Genomic DNA, 15,353 nt, shown 5'->3' with positions numbered 1-15,353 from the left:
AACCTAAAGATAGTTCTAATAATTCTTGTTTGGCACACAAGAACTCTAACGAGATCAGATGTACTACCTCATATCAAAATATTGTAGGACAAATGTGGGTAGGCAAGACAATAGTAGGAGGAAATAAAAATCTTATACACTATGTATTCTGAACTCCCAAATTTATTTCATACAGGCTAACATGTTTCGGCGGTTAACCCATTATCAAAGTCATCTGAAAAAATTATTACCATTAATATTGAAAAGGAAATCAAGTTACCTAAATTAAAATGAGACAGCTGTTAAAAATTATCTGGAAAAACAAGATCTAAAGAAACGTGGTAACTTACTTCATGAAATTTTGAATTCAAATCAGATTATTGGAATCATCAACAACTCTGGTCCGTGTCGAGAGAAAAACACATTAAATTAAATGTCCAAGATGAAAAGTTCTCCTTATAAAAATTACATTAAAAAATCGAATATCGAAAATCAAAACTTGTGAACTGACGGAACATCAAAGAATAAAAACCCTCAAAGTGAGGTTATATCACAGAGGTACATACAGAGTTATTCTTCTTCTAAAAAAGTAATGGAATTATCATAGTTGAAATCAATTTAAAAAAACTACAACATCAACAGTCAAAATGACTGAACAACCACGAGATCCAAAATATACACGAGGCGAAAAAAGATGACAGGCAACATCAGGAAAAATCATTGAGTCCGCAAAACGTCGATGGTCCTCACCTTATCTATTAACCTAAAAGACTCCTCGAAACTGTTGACCATTGTCGAATTGAGGGTTTCCACATTAGGAATATTCAGATGTTTATATATTTCCATTTCTTTAAGTACTTCTAGTCTTTTTCCATAATTACAATTGTGGAGCAACTTTACATCTTCTTCTTTATTAGAGTTATGGTTCTGAACTCTAAGGTGTACGCCAAATGCAGACTTGTTGTTGTTATCTACACTAAAGCTTGTGAGGTGTTCATTAATTCTAGAATTAATACTTCTACCACTTCTACCAACGTACAGAGTGTTGCAATCTCCACATTTCAATCTATAAACCCCTGACTTGTTCAAAAAATGGACTGGATCTTTGTTATGTGATAAAAGTTGTTCCAATGTATTAGTGGATCTAAAGGAGATCTGCAAATCACTTTACTGTCTAAACAAGTTGCCTATCTTAAGGGAGATGTTACCATAGAAAGGGATGCTAATATATTTTTTATCTAAAGTTGTGGAACGATTGTCTGAAGAATGCAGTTGTTCGATCTCCATTTTATTTTGGTGGTTGGTGATCAATTTGTCTTTTATAGCTGGTTCGTAACCATTCTCTAGGATGAAATCTAACTTTAGTATCTTGAAGGGACTCCTTATGAGCCCAAGCGATATCTCTGAGCTTCTGAACTTTTTTCTGATGTGTTCTCCGAAATACACGAAGAAGAACTTCTGCCTTCACCTTCATGGAGTAACTAAAACTTGAAAAACTAAGTTTGGACATCCTACCTTGTAATATGTCCCTAATTATGTTCAATTTAAGATGGATGATATATTTCTTCTTATACCACTTCCTCATCTGCCACTTAAGGAGTTTCCTCTGAAGCTGTTGGTAATACTTTGCTGGCCTCTTTCGATGTGAAAAATTTGTTTACCACAGTTCCCTTACCACAAACTCTGCAAGTATTTAAGAACCTTTAGATTGAATCAGAATTATCAGACGAGATTTGCAATGCTGTTTATGGACTTACTAAGTTATGTTTGGACCAGAACTTCTTTGTGTTTGATGGTGAAATTTACTCGCAGGAAGATGGTCTCAGTATGGGAAATGGCTTATCACCTTTGTTTGTCGAGATTTTCATGGCATATATGGAGTTGAAACTCATCCTCACTACCGAAAATCCATTCAGATCGAAAGTCATCTTTTGGTATAGATATGTGGATGATATTATTATTGCCTTTGATGGAAGCCGGGAGGAACTCTTGGAAATGCTGAATTGGATTAACAGCCTTCATAATAACATTGAGTTCACTTTTGAGGTCGAAGAAGATAAGAGCCTGAACTTTTTGGACTTGACCATCCATATGACTAACCAGGGTCTCGCCTTTGACATTTTTAGAAAACTTACTCAGACAGATCACACTATAGATAATCTTTCGTGCCATCAATTGGGACATAAGCTCTCTGCTTTTAGGGCCTACATTAATCGGATGTTCAAGACCCCATTGGACAGTGATAGGATCTCGGACGAGGTGGCTGTTCTCAATCATATAGCAGCTCAAAATGGTTACGAACCAGATTTGATAGACAAATTGATCACCAAGCACCAAAATAAAATGGAGATCGACCAACTGCATTCTTCAGACAATCGTTCCACAACTTTAGATAAGAAATATATTAGCATCCCTTTCTATGGTAACATCTCCCATAAGATAGGCAACTTGTTTAGACAGTATAGTGATTTTGAGATCTCCTTTAGATCCACTAATACATTGGGACAACTTTTATCACATAACAAAGATCCAGTCAATTCTTTGAACAAGTCAGGGGTTTATAGATTGAAATGTGGAGATTGCAACACTCTGTACGTTGGTAGAAGTGGTAGAAGTATTAATTCTAGAATTAATGAACACCTCACAAGCTTTAGAGTAGATAACAACAACAAGTCTGCATTTGGCGTACACCTTAGAGTTCAGAACCATAACTTTAATAAAAAAGAAGTTGTGAAGTTGCTCCACAATTGTAATTATGGAAAAAGACTAGAAGTACTTGAAGAAATGGAAATATATAAATATCTGAATATTCCTAATGTGGAAACCCTCAATTCGACAATGGTCAACAGTTTCCAGGAGTCTTTTAGGTTAATAGATGAGGTGAGGACCATCGACGTTTTGCGGACTCAATGATTTTTCCTGATGTTGCCTGTCATCTTTTTTTGCCTCGTGTATATTTTGGATCTCGTGGTTGTTTAGTGATTTTGACTGTTGATGTTGTAATTTTTTGAAATTGATTTCAACTATGATAATTCCATTACTTTTTTAGAAGAAGAATAACTCTGTATTTAACTCTGTGATATAACCTCACTTTGAGGGTTTTTATTCTTTGATGTTCCGCCAGTTCACAAGTTTTGATTTTCGATATTCGACTTTTTAATGTAATTTTTATAAGGAGAACTTCAATCATCTTGGACATTTAATTTAATGTGTTTTTCTCTCGACTCGGACCAGAGTTGTTGATGATTCCAATAATCTGATTTGAACTCAAAATTTCATGAAGTCTGTTACCACGTTTCTTTAGATCTTGTTTTTCCAGATAATTTTTAACAACTGTCTCATTTTAATTTAGGTAACTTGATTTCCTTTCCAATGTTAATGGTAATAATTTTTTCAGATGGCTTTGATAATGGCTTAACAGCCGAAACATGTTAGCCCGTATGTAATAAATTTGGCAGTTCAGAATACATAGTGTATAAGATTTTTCTTTCCTCCTATGAACTTGCACTATGGGTTTTCGAGATAATGATGTTGGCGAGTCTGGCCGTTTTGACCCACAGATATTGGACATTGTCTTCAAAGGCTTCGAGGTTTGAGAGTCACATTGAGTTTTGCAAAACATGTTTGAGGGAGAATTTGATTCCTGGGTGGGTGAAATTGAGGATTTCATAAAGAAAGGACGATTACACGTTGGGCAACATCCAACAGCTTCAGAGGAAACTCCTTAAGTGGGAGATGAGGAAGTGGTATAAGAAGAAATATATCATCCATCTTAAATTGAACATAATTAGGGACATATTACAAGGTAGGATGTCCGAACTTAGTTTTTCAAGTTTTAGTAACTCCATGAAGATGAAGGCAGATGTTCTTCTTCATGTATTTCGGAGAACACATCAGAAGAAAGTTCAGAAGCTCAGAGATATCGCTTGGGCTCATAAGGAGTCCCTTCAAGACACTAAAGTTAGATTTCATCCTAGAGTCCTAAATTTGTCCCAGACTGTCTTTAATGAAGATGAAAATCGGCTTTTGAACATGGGTCTTAGATTTTCTATGGCCATTTTTAACAAATCAAAAATAGTTGAGAACCTGATCATTGCAATTGAAACCTTGTTCAGAACTTACAGATTCCAGAATTTGTTTCCCCTCAGAAATAACGTCATTTCGGTATTGAGCAGATTCAAGAGATCCAATTTCCTGAGACCCAACAATCTAAGAGGTTTTAATGCTTCACTTAGGTCAATTAAAGAAAAGATCTCAGCAAACAATCTGCTGGTTTCGAAAGCAGATAAGGGAAATTGCGTGGTGATCATGAATAAGGAGGATTACATTCAGAAGGTTCGTGACTTTTTAAGTCTACATTGGCCGAATTGGGCCCAATTTTGTTTGAACGTTGGAGATCTCTAATTCCGATGAATTTTAGTATACCAACACTCTATGGCTACCGAAAATTCATAAAGATAACATACCCATAAGACCTGTTGTTTCATTTTAATGTAGCTTGGCTTACAAGACTTCTCAATACTTGTGCAGGTTTCTGACTGAAAGTTTAAATTTCCAGTCTGTTTATAGCATAAAAAATTCTTCAGAACTCATAAATAAGATCATAGATGTTAGGTTGGACGATAATACTTTGATGGCCTCTTTCGATGTGAAAAATTTGTTTACCACAGTTCCCTTACCACAAACTCTGCAAGTATTTAAGAACCTTTTGATTCAATCAGAATTATCAGACGAGATTTGCAATGCTGTTTATGGACTTACTAAGTTATGTTTGGACCAGAACTTCTTTGTGTTTGATGGCAAAATTTACTCGCAGGAAGATGGTCTCAGTATAGGAAATGGCTTATCACCTTTGTTTGCCGAAATTTTCATGGCATATATGGAGCATCCTCACTACCAAAAATCCATTCAGATCGAAAATCATCTTTTGGTATAGATATGTGGATGATATTATTATTGCCTTTGATGGAAGCCGGGAGGAACTCTTGGAGTTGCTGAATTGGATTAACAGCCTCCATAATAACATTGAGTTCACCCTTGAGGTCGAAGAAGATAAGAGCCTGAACTTTTTGGACTTGACCATCCATAGGACTAACCAGGGTCTTGCCTTTGACATTTTTAGAAAACTTACTCAGACAGATCACTCTATAGATAATCTTTCGTGCCATCAATTGGGACATAAGCTCTCTGCTTTTAGGGCCTACATTAATCGGATGTTCAAGTCCCCATTGGACAGTGATAGGTTCTCGGACGAGGTGGCGGTTCTCAAGCATATATCAGCGCAAAATGGTTACGAACCAGCCATAATAGACGAATTGATCACCAAGCACCAAAATAAAATGGAAATCGACCAACTGCATTCTTCAGAAAATCGTTCCACAACTTTAGATAAGAAATATATTAGCATCTATGGTAACATCTCCCTTAAGATAGGCAACTTGTTTAGACAGTATAGTGATTTGCAGATCTCCTTTAGATCCACTAATACATTGGGACAACTTTTATCACATAACAAAGATCCAGTCCATTTTTTGAACAAGTCAGGGGTTTATAGATTGAAATGTGGAGATTGCAACACTCTGTACGTTGGTAGAAGTGGTAGAAGTATAATTTCTAGAATTAATGAACACCTCACAAGCTTTAGAGTAGATAACAACAACAAGTCTGCATTTGGCGTACACCTTAGAGTTCAGAGCCATAACTTTAATAAAGAAGAAGATGTAAAGTTGCTCCACAATTGAATTTATGGAAAAAGACTAGAAGTACTTGAAGAAATGGAAATATATAAACATCTGAATATTCCTAATGTGGAAACCCTCAATTCGACAATGATCAACAGTTTCCAGGAGTCTTTTAGGTTAATAGATAAGGTGAGGACCATCGACGTTTTGCGGACTCAATGATTTTTCCTGATGTTGCCTGTCATCTTTTTTCGCCTCGTATATATTTTGGATCTCGTTTAGTGATTTTGACTGTTGATGTTGTAGTTTTTTGAAATTGATTTCAACTATGATAATTCCATTACTTTTTTAGAAGAAGAATAATTCTGTATGTACCTCTGTGATATAACCTCACATTGAGGGTTTTTATTCTTTGATGTTCCGCCAGTTCACAAGTTTTGATTTTCGATATTCGATTTTTCAATGTAATTTTTAAAAGGAGAACTTTCATCATCTTGGACATTTAATTTAATGTGTTTTTCTCTCGACTCGGTCCAGAGTTGTTGATGATTCCAATAATCTGATTTGAACTCAGAATTTCATGAAGTGAGTTACCACGTTTCTTCAGATCTTGTTTTTCCAGATAATTTTTAACAACTGCCTCATTTTAATTTAGGTAACTCGATTTACTTTCCAATGTTAATGGTAATAATTTTTTCAGATGGCTTTGATAATGGCTTAACCGCCGAGTTCAGAATACATAGTGTATAAGATTTTTCTTTCCTCCTATGAACTTGCACTATGGGTTTTCGAGATTAAAAGACAATAGTATACACCCAGGAGTGAGTGGAGAGGAAATAAGTTTTTGATTTTGTTCAGAGCGTAGTAGGCAGTATTTAATTTTCTAAATACCATATCTATATGTTCTTTCCAACACAAAAATCTGTCGATCCGAATACCGAGAAATTTAGAGGAATCAGTTGAGGTCAAAGAGATGTCATTATGAATCAATACAATCTGATTGCTACCCATATTCTTCAGGCTGAAATGTATGCATACGGTTTTTTCGATATTCACCACCAAACCATTTTGGCGACACCAATCAACAAACAACCCCAGTATAGTAGAAACGCTAGCTTCAAGCTCTTCAAGGCTTCCAGCTGCAATCAAAAAAGATGAGTCGTCCGCAAAAAGCGCCACCAAAAGTGCGATAATATGTTCAGGTAAATCATTAATGAATAATATGAACAAAAGAGGTCCAAGTACGGAGCCCTGTGGTCAAGCACGTAATTCTTGGAGTCGGCAACATCCACCCTTACAGACATATTGCGTTCTGTTATATAAATCTCCAACCCATCCAGAGAGATACCTCTGAATCCCAGATTGTGAAATTTGCTCAGCATGAAAGTGAACCTCAAGGAATCGAAAGCCTTAGACAGATCAAAGAACAAACCAGACACGAACAGTCCATTTTCTAGTTCCTCGTAAACGGTCTGCACAAATGAGATTGCTGCAGTCTCGGTTGAATGACCAGGTCTGAAGCCATACTGGGAAATTGTTATTAAATTGAATTTATTTAAAAAGCTAAACATTCTGTTCAAAACTAATCTCTCAAATACTTTTGAAAAACAACTTGAGAGGGATATAGGGCGATAATTTGAGTTAGTTTGCGGATCTCCTTTTTTATAAATATAATAGGTACAACTATTCCTCTTTTCAATATTGTAGGGAACCTTCCGGTAGAAATTGAAAGGTTGAGTAGGTAGGCGAAGTGCTCAGAAATAGAGTTGCCGATAGCTTTCAAAGTTCTTGACGATATACAATCAATACCTGTACTGTTTTTGTTTTTCAACATTTTGATATTATCAGCCATCTCGTATTTTGTAACAGGGTGGAAAAAGAAACTTCTATCTGACAATTTGAAGTTGTACATGAGATCGGTAAAGTATTTCCGAAATATCTTTGATGTTACAGTAGAGAAATATTCACTGAATGAGTCCGCTACAATTGAGGCATTTGTACATACATTTCCATTCAAGAGCAAATTTATTTTTTCCTGATTTTAATTTTTCTTACCAATTTCCTTATGAACAAGGTTCCAGGTTGTTTTATTTTTCTGATATGAGTAATTCATCACGTTTACATAATACGTTTCTCAGTGGTTTCGAGTAATTGATTGGAGTCTGCTTTTGCGGTCTTATACATTTTCAGGGATTCCACTGTTTTGATATTTGAATGCAGCCAACCTTTCAGATGGAAGCTTGCCTGTTTTATCTCTGGCGTAATCCAAGACTTGGAAGAAGAACTAGTGTAAATTCTTTTCAAAGGACAGCAATCAGCAAAAGCTTCTTCAATAATATTCATAAATTTATCAAAGCTGTAATCTATGTCAGAATTCAAATGAACATTCGTGAAGCTTGTGTTCTGATTTTGAATATTTAGTTGGTCCAAATTATCTTGAGTAATTTGCCATCCAAAACGGATTTTATCAACCGAATCGCAAGATTGAGCACATTCGGAAAAACAGTAATCTAGTGAAAAGATCTTATGGTCAGCAGTATGGGGATTGAAAACAATAGTTTTACATAATGTTAAATCTACATCTGCTAAAATATAATCTAGCAGACGAGAAGATGTTTTACCAGTAATATCGGTGAATATCCGAGTTGGTTCGTGTGATGTGATCTCCAAATTGAAGCACTGCATGAATTCACTGAAGAGAGATTTCCGTGGCGAGTCTGTGTCATCAAAATCCACATTCAAATCTCCGCACACAAATAATGATTTGGTTTGATCTGAGCACTTTTGTACCACGTTGGTGAGTTTCTCAAGGAACAACTTGAAATCGACCTTAGGTGACTTGTAGACCGAAATAACACCCAGTTTTAAGCCGTTGTAACGATACTTGATTGTTTTTTAATAAAAATCAAGCCTCGTTTTAAATATCCGTTTCCCTGAATTTTCTAGTTGAAACAATGCAACACCGTCTGATGGAGATTTCAGTTTCAATATAGTTATTCCGTTTCATTTTGGAAATATTTTTCAGAATCCTGATTAATAAATTCAAATTCCGTATAATTGAAATTTCCATCGTTAATCCGCCGTAAGAATCCAAAATAAAGAAAAAGTGTCTTTCTGCATTCGGCGTTGTTTTTCCGTTCACAAAAACACACCGAATTCAGTATAAAACAACGTGGATTGCAGATAACGACAGTTTCTTTTACCGATAAAGAGATAACCGCCACCGAGAATATTTCTTCTGGGGAGAATATTCGAGAATTCCGAATTTTTGAATGCAATTTTGATCACGTGACCGTCCACATGTTGGAGAGTTAATAAATAGGACCGCACCACCAGACGAGAATAATTCATTATTATTCATTCGGTAGTCATTCGTTATAATTCATTATTATTCATTCGGTAGTCATTCGTTATAATTCATTATTATTCATTCGGTAGTCATTCGTTATAATTCATGATTATTCATTCGGTAGTCATTCTGCGATTCTGTTTTCAGTCTTGATTCGGTAGTGATTCTTTTCTTGATTTCTTCGTGATTCTTTAATTCATTTCCGCTTTAATTAAGTCTGTCTTCGTATTAAAGTTTTCCTTTGCTTTTCTTTATTTTTTTTCTGCTAAGTGGTGGTGTGACCGTACCGGAACAAACTGTAAGTCTTTTCTTGATACCGCATACTTCGTGATTCAAAGTTGCATTCTTTTATTTGTTTAATTGTGTTAATCCTTGTTGTTAATCCCCCTGTTTAACGCAGACTTCTGTCGCCTGGTTCTCTGGTGAACCAAGACCAGTCGACGGAAATCTCGAAGTCTTTCTACTGGTAATGCTTGGCGTGTGACACCCAAGGTTGCCACAGAAAGACCACAGTAACCTATCCCATCCTACCCCATTTGTGTTCCGTTTGGACTTCCCGTTTAACGCAGACTTCTGTCGCCTGGCTATCTGGTGACGGAAACCAATCGGCAGAAGTCTCGAAGTTTTCTACTGGTAATGCTTGGCGTGTGACACCCAAGGTTGCCACAGAAAGACCACAGTAACTTATACCGTACTACCCCTGTTGTGTTCCGTGTAGATTTCCCGTTTACCGCAGACTTCTCTCGCCTGGCTATCTTGTGACAGAAACCAATCGGCAGAAGTCTCGAAGTTTTTCTACTGGTAATGCTTGGCGTGTACACCCAAGGTTGCCACGGAGAGACCACGATAAACTACCCCGTTATCCTGTAAATTGTTGCATTGTGTTTCACCTGTATCAACCCCGTCCCGTTAATTGAATAGTTTCAAATTTTGATTGGCCTGTACACTGAAAATCACTGGAAGTGCTCGGGATCAAACCCATTGCTAAATTAACCGATTACAGAGACTTGGATCTTTCTGAGACACCCGGTTGCTGTAAATTTTGTGTAAACCCCGTACATCCGTTATTGTCTCAGAAGGAATCAAAGTAACTGCTATTAATTGTTTGCTTTCTTTAATACCTGATAGTTTGACTGAATATAATTGATTAGAATATTCTTTGATTCATTGATTTCACTTTCTGATCACCGTGACAAGTTATTACATTCCTGTTTTCCTTATTTTTGAACTTGGTCATCAGCTGAATATATTTCTTGACTTGGAAATAACTGTATAGTTCACTGTAATTTAGATTGTTGTAATAAATTCGGTTTTAAAGTACTTGTTATCGCTACCACCTTAGATAAACCCAACTCTGTCTCCGACTAGTAGGTACCTGGGTGGGTTTGCTATTTCTCCCTATTGAAAGAATAGCTGGCGCTCGAGATTAATCCTTTTCCCGACCAGGCCCGTTACAAAATTGACGCCCGAGCGTTGGGACTCTTAAAACCGGGTTCAGTTTTGGAATAACTTCTTTTTTTTTTTTGTCTAACCGAGGAGAATAGTTTTGAACGGTGAACCATACAAACCAATTTATTCAGCTGTGGACTTGCAAGAAATATTTTATCCGGCTTATATTTCTGAAATATAATTTATTTAGATCAGTTCAGTGACCGATTTGCTGATTGCGTTGAGTTAACCTATCTTGAGTTATAATAGAACATCACTGGTAACCTATAAACAGAACCGAACAGTTAACCAGCTATTTATGATAACCGCACAATATTGAATTGACTTATGATTTTCACCGCTTATGATTTTAACACGCTTATGATTTTCACTTGAATAATAAAACTGACTGTGTTTTCTTTTCCCTTTCCCCATTTGATTTATTTGCTGGTTGACAAGTGTTCATTATAACTCTGATAGTTTATTGTGATTATAACCGCATTGGACTTGTTGTTTCTCTGATTACTTTATTGTATTTGAAACCGTTGATACACTGTTGGTGAATTATTCCCTTTGAATTAGGTGAGCTTGAACTGAAAATAACTTCAGAAGGGTAAAACTGTAAGTGAACCTGAACCGAAATAATTTTCTTGGCTGTTAAAACCGATAGTGGACTTGGTCTGAAATATTTTGTTGACGGGTAACCTATTTCTTCGAACAAGTGTTAGGTTAACAGTGAGCTGTCAAGTGACCGATAAATAGTGAGTGATAGAATAATAGGTGCTTCCTCGATTGGATATTGACTATTGATCCGGGTTTCAGTGAATCTTGTTGAGTTAATTATTCATCCGGGCCTCAGTGAATTTTATTGAATTAATTATCCATCCCGACTTTAGTAATCATCTGGACTTCAGTGAATTTTATTGAGTTAATTATTCATCCGGGTCTCAGTGAATTTTATTGAATTAATTATCCATCCGGACTTCAGTAAATTTTTGAATTGATTATTCATCCGGACTTCGGTGAATTTTATTGAGTTAATTGTTCATCCAGGCCTTGGTGAATTTTGTTGAATTAATTATCCATCCGGACTTTAGTAAATTTTTTTTGAATTGATTATTCATCCGAGCTTCAGTGAATTTTATTGAGTTAGTTGTTCATCCGGGCTTTAGTGATAGTGATATTTAATCGGACTTAGTGATACTGAAACATTATAACCAGTGTTGAATTATTCCGTGTGTTAGCTTTGAACTTTAACTTTACATTATTTCATACCGGGCATCGAACTTATTGAGTGTGAGTTACTGGATCGTGAGTCGGGTGGCAAGATAGTTGAACTATATGTCATTGAACATGGATGTGAACAGGCTGCTCAGTGATGAATTGACTTATGAACTAGAACTGAGAGGACAGTCAATACCAAGCACTGTGATGACAAAGCGGAGTCTACTACGACAAGTGTTACAGTCAGACATACCGCTACAGCCTTGCACATCAATAAACCCCACACTGGATATCGACATTTGCCAAAATAAACTCACCGATCTAGTGGAAGCACTTCAGAATTTCAATCACGCTAATGCGACTAACGAATTTTCGCGAATATTCACAAGATTAACACACATTCAGGGAAGACTGAATTTTATTGTCACTTCCGATGAAACACAGTTACAACTGATCGAACAACTGAAGGCGACTACAACTAAGGCCTTGGAGACGCTGGAGCAACTGAGTAGTAGCAACACCCGTGGACAGCCATCCAGTCAGCAGGAACGGTCCCTCTTGGATGTGGAGGTTCCCAGTTCACCTGGGATGTCCCCGATCCAACCGGAAAGAGCTGAAACATCCCTGATTGATCTTGGAGATGGGGTCAATCTTCCGACAGCTGCTGATGTCTCACATACTGGTACACCTGTAAGGAATAAAACATTAGAACATGTCATGAACGAGACAAGGCGGACATGTACAGCATTACTGCGGCAGATACCGGCATTACCTATCGCCCAGTCACAGGACTGTGGGACAGCATCACCTGAAGATCAGACACCGAGAAGATGGATTAATTCTACCCGTAGAGTATCTTTTCCACACTTACCTGCATCTTGTGTGAGCTCTGGCAGGACCATGACCAGAGAGAGAGTACCATTAGAGCCGGAACCTCGACCGTCACCGGTGCCAACCATTCCTGTCCACAAATGGAATATTTCATTTGGTGGCACAGGTAGTGTGAGCGGCTTCATCGAGGAGGTGGAGAGATTGGCCGAATCTCGTAAGGTGCCCCTAGAACAAGTGTTCGAGTCAGTTTATGAACTACTGCGGAAGGATGCCAGGGATTGGTTCATCCCCAGGAGGGGTACATTCAGGAATTGGCAGGATTTCAAGGAGCAGCTTAGGGAAGCATTTTTACCGGTGAACTATGAGGAGAACCTGTTGGAAGAAATAAAAAGGAGAACGCAGGGTCCTGATGAAAAACTGCTGATGTACGTCACTCGAATGCAGAATTTGTTCCAGAAGTTAACATACAGTAGACCAACCGAAACGGAACAAATCCGAATCATCAGGCAGAGGCTATTACCGACCCTACAACAGGCCTTAGCATTCCAGGAGACCAACACCTACGATGAGCTCCTGCGAAAAGGAAAGGTTTTCGAGTTAGTACAGTGGCAAATGAGCCAGTACACCAGGCCACCGTCGAAACCAGGTCTTCTTGACGAGCCCCACCTGACGTATCGTCCGGTCCAACAAAACCGACAACAGGCCAGTTTCTCCTTGGACACCGAAAACATATCAGGAAACTCAGAACCACCAGTACCAGTAGGTCACAACAGACCACAAACACCGCCGTCACCGCCTAGAAACACCCAGCCAAGACCGGATCGACCAACGGCACGAGTCGACAAACAAAATACAGGTTCACCCAACCGAGCTTCATCACCTATACCAACACGACGATCAAACCTACAAGGAGACCGACAGGAAACACAGGGAAACCGGACTGATCCACCTGCGAGGAAAGTATCTTTCCAAACACAGTGCTTCCGATGTGGTGAATACGGCCACATGCGGCGAGAATGTCGAGGACGACTGAGGTTGTTCTGTTCTCGTTGCCAGAAGAAAAACATTCTCTCACGAGATTGTCCCTGCCGTCCGGAAAACTAGACGGAGGTATGGAGAAGGAGTCGACCATACCTCCCAACACACTGACTCCCATGACATCGACTGCCTGGAATGATAACCGACCGCTTGTCGAAGTTAAGATAGCCGGAGAACACTACAAAGCATTAATTGACACTGGAGCCACGAAGAGTTTCGTAAGTCGGAAAGTGGCAAAACAATGTGAAAGCAAGGGAATCACCGGACAACAGGTTGAGAATGGTTTCGTGGTGGTTGCAAATGGTCAACCCACGACAACACCCAAACTCTACACTACCGCCGTCCACCTGGCTGATTACTCCTTGACCGACATAAAATTTTTGTTGGTGCCTGATTTACCAGTAGACCTCATACTAGGAATGGACGTACTAGGAAGGTTCAATTTTTCTATTAACCTCAGTACCGCCGACTGTTACCTGGAAGGTCGACTGATTGCCAAACCAACACCGGAAATTGGAGAAGCTGTTGAGGTACAGGGCCGGAGAAAATCCCTGAATACACCTGCTGACAGCCCGTCTCCTAAACCGTTACCGTCCGTAGATTCCGTATACCTGGCCAAAGTGGGAATTCACTGCCGATGGTACAACAGGAAACTACAGGAGGTTCAAAAGGACCCAGGAAATTTCCCAGATTATGCCATAATCGATGGGAAACTGTTCCGACATTTTTGGGATGCATCAGACTTCAAAGAAATTGGAACTGGACAACCCTGGAAATTATGCGTACCCACCGAACAGCGTTCCGAAGTATTGAAGGAGAATCATGATTCGGAACTAGCCGGACATATGGGGATCGCCAAGACAAGTTCCAGGATTGCCCGGAATTACTACTGGCCTGGTATGTTCCGAGACATTGCGAAATATGTTAGAAACTGCACTTCGTGCCAACGCTACAAAGTTTCGCAACAGAAAACTGCTGGGAAGGTGCAACCACACAGGATGGCAGATGCACCATTCAGGGAAGTATCTACAGATATCGTCGGACCGTTACCCCGAAGTAAAAAAGGTAATTCTTACATTGTGGTCATGCAAGATCGCTTCACGAAGTGGATCGAGTGCCGCCCGTTGCGAAAAGCTACAGCCAAAACCGTTTATTCTGCGTTATACGAACAAATCATCCTGAAATATGGATGTCCGTCCGTTGTTATCTCCGATAATGGAGTACAGTATGATAGTAAGTTATTTAAAAACAGCCTTCAGGAACTGAATATAGCTCACAGATTTACCCCACCGTACACGCCACAGTGTAATCCGGTAGAAAGAGCGAATCGAACACTTAAAACTATGATTGCACAATTTTGCGAAACCGATCAGAGAAACTGGGATGAAAAGTTAGGGGAATTAGTTTTTGCTATTAACACCGCTAAACAAGAGTCTACCGGGTTTACTCCGGCTTTTCTGAATTTTGGTAGGGAACTAAATGTCCCTAGGGCGATTTATTCGACAAAACCCCAAAATGAGGAAAACAGTAACCCAACCGAAGTAAATAGAGACATGACTCACCGTACAGAACAAATCCGGCACCTACAGGAAGCACATGAGTTTGTGCAAGCTCGCTTGTACAGGGCTTTTGAACAGCAGGCTCATCACTACAACCTACGCCGTAGAGAAGTTCGCTTCCATGTAGGTGACAAAGTTCTCCGTCGCACAAATCCGTTATCATCCGCTGTCGACAGTTTCGCAGCTAAACTGGCTGCAAAATTCGCCGGACCGTATACCGTTATTGAGGTAGTCTCTCCCGTAGTGTATGATCTGAAAGATGAA

At 38.7% G+C, this 15,353-nt stretch overlaps 2 protein-coding genes across 2 annotated transcripts; both read left to right on the top strand.

The window, feature by feature from the left end:
* The first annotated feature begins 1,854 nt into the window (after positions 1-1,854).
* LOC123307034 lies at positions 1,855-2,892 on the top strand. The gene has a single exon (XM_044889236.1). It carries the CDS (start codon positions 1,855-1,857, stop codon positions 2,890-2,892), a length of 1,038 nt encoding a protein of 345 aa, XP_044745171.1.
* Positions 2,893-3,714: 822 nt separating this feature from the next.
* Positions 3,715-5,720, top strand: LOC123307033. Its single transcript, XM_044889235.1, has 3 exons — positions 3,715-4,314; positions 4,538-4,833; positions 4,916-5,720. Exons 1-3 carry the CDS (start codon positions 3,715-3,717, stop codon positions 5,718-5,720), a joined length of 1,701 nt encoding a protein of 566 aa, XP_044745170.1.
* Positions 5,721-15,353: the final 9,633 nt, after the last annotated feature.

This window comes from Coccinella septempunctata, chromosome 2, assembly GCF_907165205.1.
Source record: "Coccinella septempunctata chromosome 2, icCocSept1.1, whole genome shotgun sequence".
Classification (NCBI taxonomy): domain Eukaryota; kingdom Metazoa; phylum Arthropoda; class Insecta; order Coleoptera; family Coccinellidae; genus Coccinella; species Coccinella septempunctata.
The sequence above is the reverse complement of the archived record's forward strand: the minus strand, read 5'-3'. Positions and strand labels throughout refer to the sequence as shown.